At 45.2% G+C, this 17487-nt stretch overlaps 1 protein-coding gene across 1 annotated transcript in view; it reads left to right on the top strand.

Moving 5' to 3' along the window:
* The window catches only part of LOC119964246 (probable voltage-dependent R-type calcium channel subunit alpha-1E), a 1062240-nt gene extending 1046571 nt beyond the window's left edge, over window positions 1-15669 (top strand). The window contains exons 42-45 of the mRNA XM_038793526.1: window positions 920-1024; window positions 3141-3309; window positions 8483-8676; window positions 13819-15669. Of these exons, the coding sequence (XP_038649454.1) occupies window positions 920-1024; window positions 3141-3309; window positions 8483-8676; window positions 13819-14358 (1008 nt within the window). The 3' untranslated portion in view covers window positions 14359-15669. The remainder of the gene's footprint in view (window positions 1-919; window positions 1025-3140; window positions 3310-8482; window positions 8677-13818) is intronic.
* The last annotated feature ends 1818 nt before the right edge of the window (window positions 15670-17487 follow it).

Raw genomic sequence — 17487 nt, 5'->3', positions numbered from 1 at the left:
TCCCTTCTCTCCGCCGGCCCCGATGCAACATGGCGTAAGGCTACAGGGGCCGGCGCGGAGCAAAAGAGACCCCCAGCCCGAGAGGCCGGCCCGCCAATCGTTCTCCGGAGAATCGGCGGACCGGCGTCAGGGCGGCTTCGCGCCCAGCCCGACGTGGGCTGAGAGAATCCCACCCAGGGTTTCCCCACTATAAATGTTTACGTAGGGTTTTCCATTATAACTCCAGGCTGTTTCTGGGAACATTTAAGTTATGAAGAGAGGTTGGATAAGCTTGGGTTGTTTTTGCTGGAGCAGAGAAGGCTGAGGAGTGACTTGATCGAGGTGTACAAGATTATGAGGGGCATGGACAGGGGTGATAGGGAGCATTTAGTCTCAGGAACTTAGTCTCTTTAGTGGGGTCCAAAGCTTTCTTGAACTGTGTGAAGTTGAAGGGTTAGTTACGAGAGGACACAGGTTTAAGGTGAGGGGCAGGAGATTTGAGGAGAAACCTTTTTTACCCAAAGGGTAGTGATGGTCTGGAATGCACTGCCTGGGAGGTTGGTAGAGGCGGGTTGCCTCACATCCTTTAAAAAGTACTTGGATGAGCACGTGACATGTCATAACATTCAAGACTATGGGCCAAGTGCTGGTAAATAGGATTAGGTAGGTAGGGTAGGTGTTTCTCATGTGTCGGTGCAGGCTCGATGGGCCAATGGCCTCTTCTGCACTGTGTGATTCTGTGAAATGTTTACATAGGAATTTTCACAATATATTAGGGATTTTCAGTTATTACTTGAATGAAAATCATGACAAAAGGAAAAAGCTTTGTGGTCAGAATGTGTATTACAATAAAGATTTCAAAATATAAAATCTAGTGATCTAATTAATGACGTACATTACATTAATTAGACTGTGGATCTTTTTGATTTGTGATATACAGGAACTAGAAAAAGGCAAACTGGAATATCCTCACAACAGCCATTATCTCCCCATTGAAACCCAAGGGCGGGCTGTGTCCATGCCCCGACTCGAGATCGAGTCTGAGGTAAATTGTGTTTGCTCTTTTATCGAAGTCTCAATGTCTGTTTCCTTTCTCCAGTTCCTACAGAGATGTAAAGGAATTTCTCCAAACCCATCCCCTCAATCCCTATACTATTAAATTCATGAACCCATTTGTCTCTGACTTCACAACCTGAGGAAATTGTCTCTTCTACTCTCTATCAAAACTATTTGTAATTTTTCAAAGTACCATCACTGCTCTCCTTTACCTTCTCTGCTCCAGTGGAATCACTCTGGAAGCCCTGGAATAACCCTGGTTAATCTATGCTGTCTGTACTTCTGTTCCCCATTCTATACTGGCTCAAAACTAATGTTTTGTATTGATCAGAGCGGTGGCAACAGCGTGGGTTCAATTCCCGTACCTGCTGAGGTTATTCATAAAGGCCCGCCTTCTCAATTCACCCCTTGCCTAAGGTATGGTGATTCTCCGGTTCAATCACCACCAGTCAGCTCTCTCTCAAAGGAGAAAGCAGCCAATGGTCATCTGGGACTGTAGCGGCATTTTTATTTCTCCACTCTTGTGATCTGTGCCCCTGTGTGTAATACCCAAAAGCCCAGTGACCATTTTTAATGGCTTCACTCACAAGTGCTCAGTTTGAATCCCAACTTCTCTCTCTTGTCACTGAGACATTCATCCAACTAACAGCAGTTCACTTCACTAAATTCTCTGAATTTGGTTCAGAACAGAACCTGAACGGGCTCTGGATTGTTTTCATATTGCATCTGTTGGGACGATAGGATCGGTGTTACTGGTGTTGGGTTGGCCTCAGGTGGAATTAACTTGGCTATATCTGTATCAAACTACATTACATGTTCAAAATGTTTTTGAACTGAGAAGGCCAAAAAATGGACCGTGGTGCACAGTGCAGTGTCAGTCAGTTTGTAAAGAGTAGAAGAAAAAATGTGATGATTTATAGTGTAAAGTGGGAACACCTTTGGGCTGTGGTTCCCAGAAGATGCGAAGATTGAGGGAAGATAATGGCTCTTTGAAAGAATTGGGTGGGACTAGGAACTGATGAAATAATCTTTGACGTAACACATTTGAAGTGCAGAGAGAGTTGGGTGGGAGCAATCCTCAATAATTATCATAGAATCCCTAAAGTGCAAAAGGAGGCTATCAGCCCATCGAGTCTACACAGAACCTCCAAAAGAACAACCCACCTAGCCCCACTCCTCCACCCACCCTGCCCTATCCCCCTAAACTAAACTTCACATCCCTGGAGCAAGTTAGCATGACTAATCCACCTAATCTGCACATCTCAGGACACGAAGGGGCAATTTAACATGGCCAATCCACTTAACCTGTGGATCTGTGGACTCTGGGAGGAAACAGGAACACCTGGAGGAAACCCGCGCAGACACGGGGAGAAGGTGCAAACTCCACACAGACAAGGCATTGAACCGGGGTTCCTGGCACTGCGAGGCAGCAGTGCTAACCACTGTGCCACCATGCTGCCAGATTAGTATCAAAAGTGATCCCAGTCAGAATCAAAAGGTACTGTACCACCGAATTATAAGAATATTGGTTATTAAATTGGTTATTTCGGAGTTAGGGTGGAAGTGGGTTTTAGTGGGTTGGTGCAGACTCGATGGGCCAATTGGCCTCCTTCTGCACTGTATCATAGAATTTACAGTGCAGAAGGAGGCCATTCAGCCGATCGTGTCTGCCCCGACTCTTGGAAAGAGCGCCCTACCCAAGATTAACACCTTCACCCTATCCCCATAACCCAGTAACCCCACCCAACACTAAGGGCAATTTTGGACACTAAGGGCAATTTATCATGACCAATCCACCTAACCTGCACATCTTTGGAATGTGGGAGGAAACCGGAGCACCCGGGAGGGCACCCACGCACACAAGGGGAGGATGTGCAGACTCCGCACAGACAGTGACCCAAGCTGGAATCGAACCTGGGACCTTGGAGCTGTGAAGCGATTGTGCTATCCACAATGCTACCGTGCTGCCCTATGTTCTATGTATGTTCTAAAATGACTTGTGTTAGCATTGAAATTACAGATGCTCTACTAATTCTTTTCTGGTGCACATACGTTACTCATGTGACTTGAGATTTATTTATTTGTTCCTCCCTGTATCCTGACAGTCAACTGAAGACACAAGTCCAATGAAACGTTCATTCTCTACGTATGCAGGCCATCATTCGAGTGGCAGCTGGCTCAATGAGTACTCGCTGGAGAGAGCCGGTCCAGAGGATCTCTACCAAAAACGGGGCCGCAGACCTGCAAGGTCATCCAACAGGTCTTCAACTGCAGGTAACTACTGAGGCTGTGTGAGGGTTAAAATATTGATACTTCGTCAGCTGTCACAGCAGTGGGGGAATGGTTGGGTAGCAGTCCAATCTCACCTTCATGCTCAGGTAGTTGTTGAGCCCTGTTTCTAGTCACTGAGCTGCTCATGTCAGCCCTGTTCAATTCCCTGCTTAGGGATTACACAACTATTGTAGTCAATACGGAGTTCTGAAAAGGTGAGTCAAAAATAGTTAATTACCTACTCACAGCTAGGAAATACAGCAATTAAGCAACTGTCCAAGACCCAGCCGGGACCATCCTGAGATGCTGGCTCCATACAGGGCTGGCTTAATCTCAGGGAATTAACAAGCTCGCTATTGGGTCTCCGCCCCTCAGCGGGAGAGCTCGTGCTCCACGAGTCCTACAGGGAGAAAAATCGGGTTGTCCCTGTGGGGATTATAACAACAATGAACCCTGAAGCTGCAAGTGGATCATGCAATGAAGGTCAATAGATTGAGGTGCAAAGGAGATTGGAATTTTCTTTGTTAAATATTTCACTTGGGGCCATCCTAAATAACAGTAAAGGAACACGAGCTGACAATGACAATATCATTATTAAGTAGAAGAAAGAGAAGGATGAGTCAAGAAATAAGGATGGAAATGTGGGTACGGCTGCCATGGGATAGATGAGGCTGAAGTCTATCACAATAGACCGAGCGGAACTATTGATGGATAAAATTACAGATGAACAGTGGAAGGGAGGTATTTAAAGAAATATTTGATAAATATTTAATTAATTAATGCAGCACGGTAGCATTGTGGATAGCACAATCGCTTCACAGCTCCAGGGTCCCAGGTTCGATTCCGGCTTGGGTCACTGTCTGTGCGGAGTCTGCGCATCCTCCCCGTGTGTGCGTGGGTTTCCTCTGGGTGCTCCAGTTTCCTCCCACAGTCCAAAGATGTGCAGGTTAGGTGGATTGGCCATGATAAATTGCCCTTAGTGTCCAAAATTGCCCTTAGTGTTGGGTGGGGTTACTGGGTTATGGGGATAGGGTGGAGGTGTTAACCTTGGGAAGGGTGCTCTTTCCAGGAGCCGGTGCAGACTCGATGGGCCGAATGGCCTCCTTCTGCACTGTAAATTCTATATAACAGAACCTGTACATACCTCTAAAGGACAAGAACTCTGCTTGTGTAATTCAACATTTTTGGTCAATAATGGCAGAGATAATATAAAACCAGAAGTAAGGGCTGATATGACAGCATATTGGTTAGCCCTTCTGCCTCACAGCGTCAGAGACCCCGTCCATTCCAACCTTGGGTGACTGTGTGGAGTTGTAACTGCCCCCCCCCCCCCCCCCCCCCCCCCCCCCCGCCGTGTGTGCGTGGGTTTCCTCCGGTGCTCCGGTTTCCTCCCACAGTCCAAAGATATGTCAGGTAGGTGGATTGGCCAGGCTAAATTGCTCCTTAGTGTCTAAAGACATGGAGGTCAGGTGGATTGGCCAATATCAATGTACGGATTACAGGAATAGGCAGAGGAGTGGCTTTGGTAGAGTGATCTTTTGGAGGGTCGTGTAGATTCCACGGGCCGAATGACCTCTTTCTGCCCTGCAGGGTTTCTGTGAAAAATGAAGGAACAAGCAAGAGAGATCCCAGACTGGGAGAGAAGTAAAGTTATGAAGAAAGGAGAGAGAATGATGAAAAGGGAATACAAGAAAAAACTTGCAAGGGATAATATCAAGGAGGAGACTATAGATTCGCAAGTATATTAAAACAGAGAGGATGCGTAAGGGCAATGAGGGCCTTTTAACTACAGGTTCAAGTGATATTGGCCCAAAAATTCCCTGTAGAGCAATGCCTGCTGGCCACTGTTAGTCAGACTTGCCCTTATCTATTTACTATTAACCACTGCAAGTTGCTGTATATGGGATATGGAAATGGCACTGGGCTCTCTCCAGGGCATCTGGGACCTGAGTGAAGAGGATAAGCAATTGTGTGCTTCATCAGTCAGATTGAAGGATTGTGAAACAAATGATACAAGAACCTGAGAAAGTAGAAGAATTGGTGAGTTCTAAGTCAGATCAGGCACAGAAAAAGAAACAAAGGGAGAGGAAGTTATTTTGGTTGAGAGAAAAAACCAAGATAGAAAGAAAATGTTTTCAAATTATTTATTGAATCTCAAACAATTAAAACCTGAAAGAATGAGACTCTGCAGTGAAAATAGTTTTCAGTGCCAAAGAGGTTGATTGGCAATAATTAGTGTCATACGGTTAAAAGGATGCTTAGATTTGAAATTACTTAACTTTCTGTGTGAGTTTAGTCCGTATTCATTGCGCATATATTGCAATTTCTGGCCTTCACAATGGAGTCTGAGGGAAAATATGAGAGATCTGCTTTAAAATTATATGTTGTCGCCTGAAGAGGTCTAGAAGCTTGTACAGTTGAGCAATAACTGTATTAATAACACACACATGCATACAATCTACAATCCTGCCTTGCACTTCTACCAGATGCACTACTACATGCTACATGTGTGTCTCTACAACATAATATGAGCAGTACATTAATTCTTACAGTCCTAAACACCATAATACCTCCCCCAAGTCTTCACCCGACAGTATTTACAAGAATATTTACATGCTATTCCCCCCCCTTCCAAATCTCTGACTTTACAGATTCAGACAGTCTTGAGGCTTTACATAAGAACTAGGAGCAGGAGTAGGCCATCTGGCCCCTCTAGCCTGCTCCGCCATTCAATGAGATCATGGCTGATCTTTTGTGGACTCAGCTCCACTTTTCGGCCCGAACATCATAACCCTCAATCCCTTTATTCTTCAAAAAACTATCTTTATCTTAAAAACATTTAATGAAGGAGCCTCAACTGCTTCACTGGGCAAGGCATTCCATAGATTCACAACCCTTTGGGTGAAGAAGTTCCTCCTCAGCTCAGTCCTAAATCTACTTCCCCTTATTTTGAGGCTATGTCCCCTAGTTCTGCTTTCACCCGCCAGTGGAAACAACCTGCCCGCATCTATCCTATCTATTCCCTTCATAATTTTATATGTTTCTATAAGTTCCCCCCGCATCCTTCTAAATTCCAACGAGTACAGTCCCAGTCTACTCAACCTCCCCTCGTAATCCAACGCCTTCAGCTCTGGGATTAATCTAGTGAATCTCCTCTGGACTGTGTATGTAACTATGTAAGTAAATCTGATACTTTTACATAGATACATAGAATATAGGAGCAGGAGGAGGCCTTTTGGCCCTTCGAGCCTGCTCCGCCATTCATCACGATCATGGCTGATCATCCAACTCAATAGCTTAATCGTGCTTTCTCCCCATAGTCTTTTATCCCATTCTCCCCAAGTGCTATATCCAGCCGCCTCTTGAATATAATCAAAGTTTTAGCATCAACTGCTTCCTGTGCCAATGAATTCCACAGGCTCACCACTCTTTGTGTGAAGAAGTGTCTCCTTATCTCTGTCCAAAATGGTTTACCCTGAATCCTCAGACTGTGACCCCTGGTTCTGGAAACACCTATCATTGGTAACCTCTTCCCTGCCTCTACCCTGTCTGGTCCTGTTAGAATTGTATAAGTCTCTATGAGAGTCCCCCCTCATTCTTCTGAACTCCAGCGAGAACAATCCCAACCTAGTCAATCTCTCCTCATATGACAGTCCCGCCATCCCTGAAATCAGTCTGGTAAACCATCGCTGCACTCCCTTGAGAGCACGGACATCCTTTCTCAGAGAAGGAGACCAAAACTGCACACAATACTCAAGGTGTGGCCTCACCAAGGTACTGTACAATTGCAGCAACACATCCCTGCTTCTATATCGAAACCTCTCACAATGAAGGTGATAGAAATTGACTATTCTAGTCAGATATAAGAGGTTTAAATGAGAACTCATTCAGTGCAACTAGAGCTGGGAATCCGCTAAGGGTTAATCCAGATAACACTCTCTAATTTCTTTCTCAGGTTTTACATTTTGCAAACAACTTGGAACTGTGAGGTCATTGATGTCCACTAGATAAAAGGCCCCACTGTTATACAGTAAAGAACTGATAGTTCCGTCTCCATAGTAACAGCCAGTCTAGGGCTGATAATTTCTTAGCGAAAACTGTGTTTCTCCAATAATATCTAAATGCAGGTGTGGATAAGTTGGAAAATTGGCAGGCGATGGAATGAGAAATTGGCACCAATATATTTAAATACATATATCTCTTAAATTGATGGACAGACACTTTGGCCGAATTGAGTGAATTATAAATTAGCTAAAGCCAATCAGAAGTATAAAGAAGGCAGGACCTTAAGATAATAATCTCCTTAAGAGTAACTTACCCAGGATGGAAAAACACAATCTGGAATCAATCTATCTCTTTCTGAAACCTATTTCCTTGTTGCCTGCTTTTAGATCACAAAATTTACAGTGCAGAAGGAGTCCATTCGGCCCATCGGGTCTGCACTGGCTCTTGGAAAGAGCACCCCACCCAAGCCCACACCTCTATCCTATCCCCATAACCCAGTAACCCCACCCAACACTAAAGACAATTTTGGACACGAAGGGCAATTTAGCATGGCCAATCCACCTAACAGCACATCTTTGGACTGTGGGAGGAAACCGGAGCACCCGGAGGAAACCCATGCACCCACAGGGAGAATGTGCAGACTTGGCACAGGCAGTGACTCAAGCCAGGAATCGAACCTGGGACCCTAGAGCTGTGAAGCAATTGTGCTAACCACTGTGCTACCATGCTGCCCCCAAGTTTGTAACTCTCTCCCTTCTCCCCTTTAAACAAAACTTCAAAATTAAATTCTGTAATGGTCACTATTTGCAAGATACTCCATACAGTTCAATTGGTAACTGGCCATAGTTTGTTACTCAGCATTAAACCTGTTACCATGATAATTCCAAAAATTAGCCCAAATTTTTTCAACAGATCTGTTGCCTTGACGAGTTGAGCAGTTTTGATTCTCCCACGCCATGTGAAAATTAGTGGGAGTATTGCTGTCCTTTACCTCATCTCTTGACCTGGCTGGGTTTAATGCTCTGGTATGCCTAGATTTGGTTTGATTAAGCTATCTTTGTCTCTGTGTGTTTATTACCATCACTATCACAGCCTTAAAAAGCTGATCAAATTTAAATGTTTGTGAATTTGATCAAATTTAAATTTAGGCATCTATTTTCCGCTCTCACAGGGTTGCGAACTGGGGACATCCCATACGCAGACAGTCTGGAAAGAGGTCGTTCCAGGGAAAGGAAACATTTGCTGTCACCTGATAGATCCCTGTGCAATTCAGCAGAACGTACTCAGTATCCGCAGCAACAAGCCCGGGATGAGAGGCTATCTCGGTCTCCTAGTCTGGGACATTCGCATGACCACCGGGGACAGGTAGGCCCCAGGCTTGTTCCCTTGGCTGACGGTTTCTGTGGGGACCAGAATATGGGACCTTTGATACAAGGCTGGTGGAAGTGATGTTTGTTGGAATTAGTTCACACATTGAATCTTAGTGTGCTGTACCTCAGATCTAAATTAAACCGGCAACTAGTCTGACGTGGACTAATCAAGAGTTAAACATGGACTTTTTCATTCAGAAGTGTAGGTCTGGGTGACAGTGATAGAATGGAATCATCCCTGGCTATGTGAAATGTGCGATAATTTAATGAATGCAGACCTTGTTTTATCTCTGAAATGTGGCGTGATGTGTTTAGTTCAAGTCTGACCACTGAAAATATGGAAAATTTGAGGTTCAGATAGACCATTGTGCCTGTGCTGGCTGAAAACGAGCAATTCCAATAGTAATCTTTATTGTCTCAAGTAGGCTTACATTAACACTGCAATGAAGTTACTGTGAAATGCCCCTGGTCGCCACACACCGGCACATGTTCAGGTACACAGAGAGAGCATTCAGAATGTCCAAATTACCTAACAAGCACGTCTTTCGGGACTTGTGGGAAGAAACCGGAGCACCCGGAGGAAACCCACGCAGACACAGGGAGAACGTGCAGACTCCACAGAAACAGTGACCCAAGTCGGGAATCGAACCTGGGTCTCTGCAGCTGTGAAGCAATAGTGCTACTCACTGTGCTACCGTGTCGCCCCACAGTTCTTCCCTGATTGGGATTGCGATGGACAAGCTCTGACTGACATTTCCGGATAATGAGTAGTTTGACCAAGGAGTTTTTGGAGGCCTCGAAAACTTGCAAACTTTTTAGACTGGGAAAGAGTTAAAGAATCACAGATCTAATACAGAAGGCGACCATTTAGCCCATATAGTCCATATTGGTTCCCTGTGGAACAATCCACTCAGTTCCACATTCCCTTCTCAATCTCCGTATTTATTTTCCTCAAGTTTCCATCTAATTTCTTTTCAAAATCGTTCATCGTCTCCATATCTAACTCCCTCGTGGGCAGCGAGTTCCAGCTCATCGTCACTTGCTGTGAAAAAATGTGCTACCTAACAATCCCACTGTGTCTCTTACCCAAAACCCTCGATCTGTGAACCCCCACCCGCCCCTCTCTCATTGTACCATCAGCGAATGGGGAAGGTTTTTTCTTATCTACCTTATTAAAATCTGTTATCATCTTGTCCACCTCTATCAAATCTCCCCTCAATCTCCTTTACTCCAAGGAGAATAATCCCAGCTCCTCCAATCTAACCTTGTAACTAAAATATCTGAGGCGGGATTCTCGTTTTGCCGGTGCCTGGGGGTTTCCCAACGGCGTGGAACTGCCCCATAATGGGAAACCCCATTGACCGGCTGGCGTAATGGAGAATCCCGCCGGCCTGTCGGGGCAGAAATGTGGCACAGCAGGGCAGAGAATCCAGCCCCTCATCCATGGAACCATTCTTGTAAATTTCCTCTGCACCCTCTCAACAACCCTCAGTGTGGCCTAACCAGAGCTTTATAAAGGTTCAGAATAACTTCACTGATTTTGTACTTAATCCTCTATTCATGAAGCCCAAGTTTCTATCTGCTTTGCTAACTGTTTCTCAGTATGTGTCCTGTCAGCTTCAAGTATCGCTGTACATGAACCCCCAGCTCTTTCTGGCCCCACACAGTCTTTATTACTGCGCCATTAAATATTATGTTGTCTCTCCCTATCCTTCTGCAAAATACATCACCTCACATTTCTCTGTATTAAATTCCATCTACCTATTCTGTGACCCTACCTATGTCCTGTTGCAATCGATTGGCATCATCCTCAGTTTGCCACTTGTCCAAGTTTGATATCATTGGTAAATTTTGAAATATTACTTTGTATTCCAATATCCAAATAATTTATATACAGCAAAAAGCACAGTGGTCCTTGCACTGACCCTTGAGAACATCACACTTTACCAGCCTCCAGCCCAAAAAACAACCATTTACGACAACCTACTGCTTTCTGTCCTTTAGCCAAATTTTTATCCCATTGGCACTGACCTTCCTATTCCATAAGACTCAATGATACTTTTTGAAACACTTCCTTAAAAGCTATATGGTATGGGGAGGGAAGGTGGCCAGAGTTAGAAAGGTGCTGCTACAGAGGGGAAGGCAGGCAGGGGGTTTGGGTCTTCTGAACCTGATGTATTACTACTGGGCGGCGAATGTAGACAAGGTGAGGAGCTGGGTCAGAGGGACTGATTCCCAGTGGGTCAGAATGGAGGAGACTTTGTGCAGGGGGTCGGGACTGAAAGCACTAGCAACAGCGCCGCTCCCGATAGCCCCGGGGAAATATTCAGGGAGTCCGGTAATGATAGCTTCACTGAGAATTTGGAGGCAGTTTCGCCAACACTTCGGGTTGGGGGCAGGGTCAAGGGACATGTCGATTCGGAGGAACCATAGATTTGAGCCAAGGAGGTGGGATGGAAATTTTTGGAAATGGAAGGAGAAGGTGATTAAGACACTAAAAGATTTGTTTCTTCGGGGTCGGTTTGCAGGACTGAAGGAGCTGGAAGCGAAGTATGGGCTGGAGTAGGGGGAAATGTTTAGATACATGCAGGTTCGAGATTTTGCCAGGAAGGAGATACAGAGCTTCCCGGTGGAGCCGGCCTGCACATTGCTGGAGGAGGTGCTGACGACAGGGAGACTGGAGAAGGGGGTAGTGTCAGTGGTTTATGGAGCTATTTTGGAGGGGGACAAGGCACCACTGGAAGGGATCAAAGCAAAGTGGGAGGAAGAGTTGGGAGAGGATATGGAGGAGGCGTTCTGGTGTGAGGTGCTCCGGAGAGTAAATGCCACCACCTCGTGCACGATGTTGGGGCTGATACAGCTGAGGGTGGTATAAAGAGCACACCTCATGAGGGTGAGGATGAGCCTGTTCTTTGAAGGAGTAGAAGATGTGTGTGAGCATTGCAGGGCGGGGGGGGGGGGGGGGGGGGGGGGGGGGGGGGAGGGCTAATCACATTCATATGTTTTGGTCCTGTCCAAAGCTACAGTATTACTGGAAGGATGTTTTTAGGGTAATTTCTGAAGTGGTGCAAGTGAAACTGGACCCAGGCCCCCGGGTGGCCATATTCAGGGTGTTGGATCAGAGGGTGCGGAGGCAGATGTTGTAGCCTTCGCCTCGTTGATCGCCCAAAGGCGGATTCTGCTGGGATGGAGAGCAGCCTCCCCACCCTGTGTCCTGGCATAGCGGGGGGACCTGTTGGAATTCTTGACTCTTGAGAAGGTTAAGTTTGAACTGAGGGTAAGGATGGAGGGGCTCTACAATTCATGGGCATTATTCATTATGCACTTTCAAGAACTGGATAACATCGAACATTAGTTGAGGGGGGTGAGTGGGAGGGTTGGGGGGAGGGGGGGCTGTGTTTGTTAATGGTGACTATGGGTGATTCCTGATTCCTTTTTGTCATTTGTTTATGTGAACATGCGGGCTAATGTTCAGGGTTTGGTGGGAGGATGGAATTGTTGTTATTGATATGGGGATTGACATATTTGTTACTGATTATTGTTTATTGTTGCTGGGTGTACATTCGGGAGAAAATGTGAAAAAGGAGAATAAAAAATATTTTTTAAAAATGCTCTATGGACAATATCCACTGCATTCCCTTCATCAACCTTCCTGTTACTTCATCAAAAACTCCACTTGATTAGTCAAGCACAATTTGATTTTCCTTAATTAACTCAAAAGTTTTCAAACGCCTGTTAGATCACAGATTATAAAACCTTACCCACTATTAATGTTAAACTAATTGACCTGTAGTCGTTAGAACAAAGAACAAAGAAAAGTACAGCACAGGAACAGGCTCTTCGGCCCTCCAAGCCCATGCCAACCATGCTGCCCATCTAGACTAAAATCTTCTACACTTCCTCGGTCCGTATCCCTCTATTCCCATCCTATTCATGTATTTGTCAAGATGCTCCTGCTTCCACCACCTCCTCCAGTAGCGGGTTCCAGGCACCCAGTACCCTCTGTGTAAAAAAACTTACCTAGTACACCTCCTCTAAACCTTGCCGTTCGCACCTTAAACCTATGGCCCCTAGTAATTGACCCCTCTACCCTGGGAAAAAGTCTCTGACTATCCACTCTGACTATGCCCCTCATAATTTTGTAGACCTCTATCAGGTTGCCCCTCAACGTCCGTCGTTCCAGTAAGAACAAACCAAGTTTATTCCACCTCTCCTCATAGCTAATGCCCTCCATACCAGGCAACATCCTGGTAAATCTCTTCTGCACCCTCTCTAAAGCCTCCACATTCTTCTGGTAGTGTGGCGACCAGAATTGAACACTATACTCCAAGTGTGGCCTAACTAAGGTTCTACACAGCTGCAACATGACTTGCCAATTCTTATACTCAATGCCCCGGCCAATGAAAGCAAGCATGCCGTATGCCTTCTTGACTACCTTCTCCACCTGTGTTGCCTTACTAATCAGACCAGTTATATTTGCCTCCAAATCATTTATATATACTACAAACAGCAAAGGTCCCAGCACTGATCCCTGTGGAACACCACTAGTCACAGCCCTCCAATTAGAAAAGCAGCCTTCCATTGCTACTCTCTGCCTTCTATGACCTACCCAGTTCTGTATCCACGTTGCCAGCTCACCCCTGATCCCGTGTGACTTCACCTTTTGTACCAGTCTACCATGAGGGACCTTGTCAAAGGCCTTACTGAAGTCCATATAGACAACACCCACTGCCCTACCTGCATCAATCATCTTTGTGACCTCCTCGAAAAACTCTGTCAAGTTAGTAATTGCCCTTTCTTGATAAGGGATAAGGCTAGAATTGCCCTTTCTTGATCAGGGTATCACATTTGCTACCTTCCAATTTTCAAGGCAGGAAGGGCCTTAATTTAATATCTCATCCCACAGTGCTGCAGTCCATCAGCTTTGGATTGTGCCCACACATCTCTGAACCTACACTCCGAAACAGGAGATATTAACTGAAACTAGGCTCACTCTACTGCTGTTTGGTGTTGTGTGAGGAGCTGGGTTCACTGTGATTTGTAAATCCCTCCAACTATGCAAGTTCAATGACGTCCCCTCAGTATCCTATCTTATGGTGAGGACAGGCAGTAACTATCTTGTTTTTCTATCCTGTAGGTGAACAGTTCTGTGAGTGAAAGCCCAATCCCTTCTACATCTGGGACCAGTACACCCAAACATGGGCGACGGCAACTCCCACAGACTCCTTCCAAGCCCCGTCCACACATTTCATATTCTCCTGTCGCACAGCGTCCTGATACCTTGTCACCCCCCTCAGACCAACCCACGCCGAGGAGCAGAGAGGCACGCTATCAGTCCCTGAGAGTTCAGCCAAGCAAGACACTGTGGACCGAGTCTCCTGGCCTGAGCAAGAAGAGCGAGAGCCAGCACTCGACACCTCTACGCTACATCTCTGAGCCGTCCTTGACCCTGCACGATGACCTGGGAAGTCTAGACCAGGCCCTGGGTGAAGAAACACTCACCTTTGAGGCTGCAGTGGCCACAAGTCTTGGGAGGTCCCACACCATCTCCTCTGCCCCTCCTCTCAGGCACTCCTGGCAACTACCCAATGGGAGTTACCGCACACGGATGGTACGATGCGGAGCGACAGCAGTCCCTGACCCGTTCACCGACACTGACGAGGATGACAGATGCTAAACCTGGCGAGGAAGCCAGTGTGGTGGGGAGGCAGGGGGCAGAGTAGGAGAATGGAAGAGGAAATCAAATCGACAAGTTCAATAACAAAGGAGCTATCGCTGGAAAAATATCAAACAGTGATAAATCTCAGAAAACCTCGGCAGATACATATTGCTCAAGAGACCAGACATTTTTATTGGGTGGGCAGTTTGTATTATGAATGATGGTGATTTTGCTCCCCTCCCCTACCCAGCCAGTTGGGCATGCTGGATATGCCAAAGCGCAAGTTGACATTTTCACCACTAAATTTGGACAGTGGTGTCTCATCGGGAGGTTCAATGAGAGGAGCCTGCGCTTCATCTGAATATAGTTATGGATGGGTTTCCTCCCATTTTTCCACTTGCTGGCAGTGATTGATGCAATGGACAGAGGAGCGGGGGCAGGGAAAAGCTAAGCTCTCTCACTCCTGGTTTTCCCAGTTATGTGCCTGTGCTCGATTGTGCGCTGTTTGCAACCTGAAGGGGAACCAATTGCCAAACCCATCCCACACGATCATTGGGAGAAGGGCAACCCTCCATTCTTTTCTCATCATCCATTACTTTTGTGTATTTGAAAGTGTTTATTTCTCTCTGAAAATGCAAACCAAAAGCAAAAACCTGAAACTGGGCAAGTATTGCGATGGATTTTATAATAAGTGCAGTTGTGTTGACAGAGCTTCAACCACATGCCGTGATGACAGTGGGACCAAATGGCCCTTGTGATTGGCTGCGCAGTGTGACACAGCCACTTGAAATGTGCCAAGTTGCACCAAGTAATTTTTGTAATGTTTTAAACAAAGTAAAAAATCCAACATTTTATTTGTAAATAATTAATTTTCATCTTCCTTACTCCCCCCACCCAAACATCTACTCTTTCAACAACACCACCGAACCCACCCCCCCTGCCTGAAAGATTGGCCAGTGTGTGTTCCTAGTATGATGCATGCAGTTTGGAAAGTTCCGTCAATCTAGTGAGTTCAGTGACTAACTTACTGGCATGTGATTGAGGTTTTAAGAAGTGTCTTTGTTTTTTTTCCAGTCTATGAAACATGTTTAAATAAAAGGCTTGATTTATATTGCAAGATGACCATAACAGTCAGCGGGCAGTCACCGCAGTCAATTTGACTGAAACAGCCCCTGAGTCTTGTGTTCCAATGCTGTATATTTGATGCTGCGATTGCCCTATATGAAGTGTATTGTGAAGTATTGACAATCAGAATGCTAAAAATCCTTTGCTTTGTTCTGGAGCGCTACCTTTTATGTCCAAATAAATGAAAATCCTTGACTATGTAAAGATGGTGTGGTTTGAAAGTGAGCCTGATCATCTCTGAAGGGGCATTGAGTCAAGTTGGCAGTGTTATCACAACTTGCCGTGTAGGTGGGTGGTTCCACTTTGCATTGAATCAATGAGGGCAAAGATACTTTAAATAATTAGATTCAAAATCCTCTCAGTGGGTATGATGAAACCCAGTGCTCAAAACTAGCCTCCCAGAGCCAACGTATCAAAATCAAAAGGATGTCACCCATAAATAGAAATCACTTGGTTATACCAAATTTGAACATTTGCTGAAACGAGAGATATGTTGCGGAAGAGCTTCGTCTTCCACTCATCAGGACAAATGGAAGAATGCCAAATTTCAAACAATCATGACAATTTATACCATAGGAGAAAAGGGTGCTGATTGGTTGGCAAGTCAACTCTAATTAGCTGAAGCATGGCCATGGAGAAAAAAATGGAGAACTATTGACTCCCCAAGCTCCCAGGTAATTCAAAATAGGCTTGAAGCTTGAACATATTCATTTTGTTTGCAGATTCTGTCCATGAATGTGTATGGCTTCTAGTGAGTGCAAGAAACCACATTATGAGCTTGCTTTTCTTAAATTGATAGTTATCAGCGCATTCAGGATTGTTCAGCATCCTTTTCTCCTGTAGCATAAACTGTTGTGATTGTTTGAAATGTGGTATTCTTGTGTTTGTCCTGATGAGTGCAAAACAAAAAGCTTCAACAACATGTCTCTCTTTTCGGCAATATTCATAAATATACTCTGACATTTACTTGGTGGGGGGGGGGGGGGGGGGGGGGGGGGGGTGAGAGGGATTGGACCGGGGCATGCTAAATGCACAAATGCATTTTTGCATGCTAAATGCAAAATTAATTTCAAAATGTCTGCCTATGACTTTTTAACACAGCCGGTTCATTGTAACTTTATTCCTGACTTTGACATCCAATGTACAGCAGCAGCCATATTGTACTGTCAATCCAAAGATGGCATTTGGAGGAGTTTGGGGTTTTAAATAAGGAAAGAGGAAGTTAATGAATGAATTCCTGAGAAAGATTGCATTGTGGAATAACAACAACTTACTTGATGTTCAGCTGGGGGCTGTGAGGAGAGAGATACTTACTCCCAGGAATGGGAGAAGGAAGCTTGCTGCTGACACCAATAAAACCTGGCTGGAGGTGGCAGTGGATGTCAGCGGCAGAAACATTGTATCATACTCACGGGTACAGTGCTGGGAGAGCTTTAATGATCTAACCCGTCCAGCAAAGGTGAGTGCAATTGCCCATCCTGTTATGGTACCCAGATCAGACCCCAATTTATATTAGAAAATCAGACAAGACCCCAACAATCTTTCAATTTATAAACCAAGGAATGGATACTTTGCTCCAGGAGTGATTCCACTGACAACCAGGGATCTGTTATATTAAATCAAACTTTATTATTAACACAGGATTAACCTCATTACATCCAAAGGAAACACAGCTTTTAAATTAACAGTCAAAAGTTAGAAAAAAAATTAAAGGCCTTTGAGCTTACTTTCCCATCTACTTCTAAACTTTTAATTAGGCAAAATCCACAAACACAGATCAAATGACACTTATTAATAAAGTTAACAATCAAGCTTACAGATCATAGAATTGTTCCAGTGCAGAAGGCGAACATTCAGCACATCGAATCTGCACCGACCCTCTGAAAGAGCACCTTACCTAGGCCCATTCCGCAGCTCCATCCCCGCAACGTAGTAACCTAACCTGCACGTCTTTGGACATGAAGGGGCTATTTAGCATGGGCAATCCACAAAACCTGCACATCCATGGACACTAAGGGGCAA

Source organism: Scyliorhinus canicula, chromosome 4, assembly GCF_902713615.1.
Source record: "Scyliorhinus canicula chromosome 4, sScyCan1.1, whole genome shotgun sequence".
In the NCBI taxonomy this organism is placed as follows: domain Eukaryota; kingdom Metazoa; phylum Chordata; class Chondrichthyes; order Carcharhiniformes; family Scyliorhinidae; genus Scyliorhinus; species Scyliorhinus canicula.
Note: the sequence above shows the minus strand (reverse complement) of the source record. Positions and strands in the feature narration are given on the sequence as shown.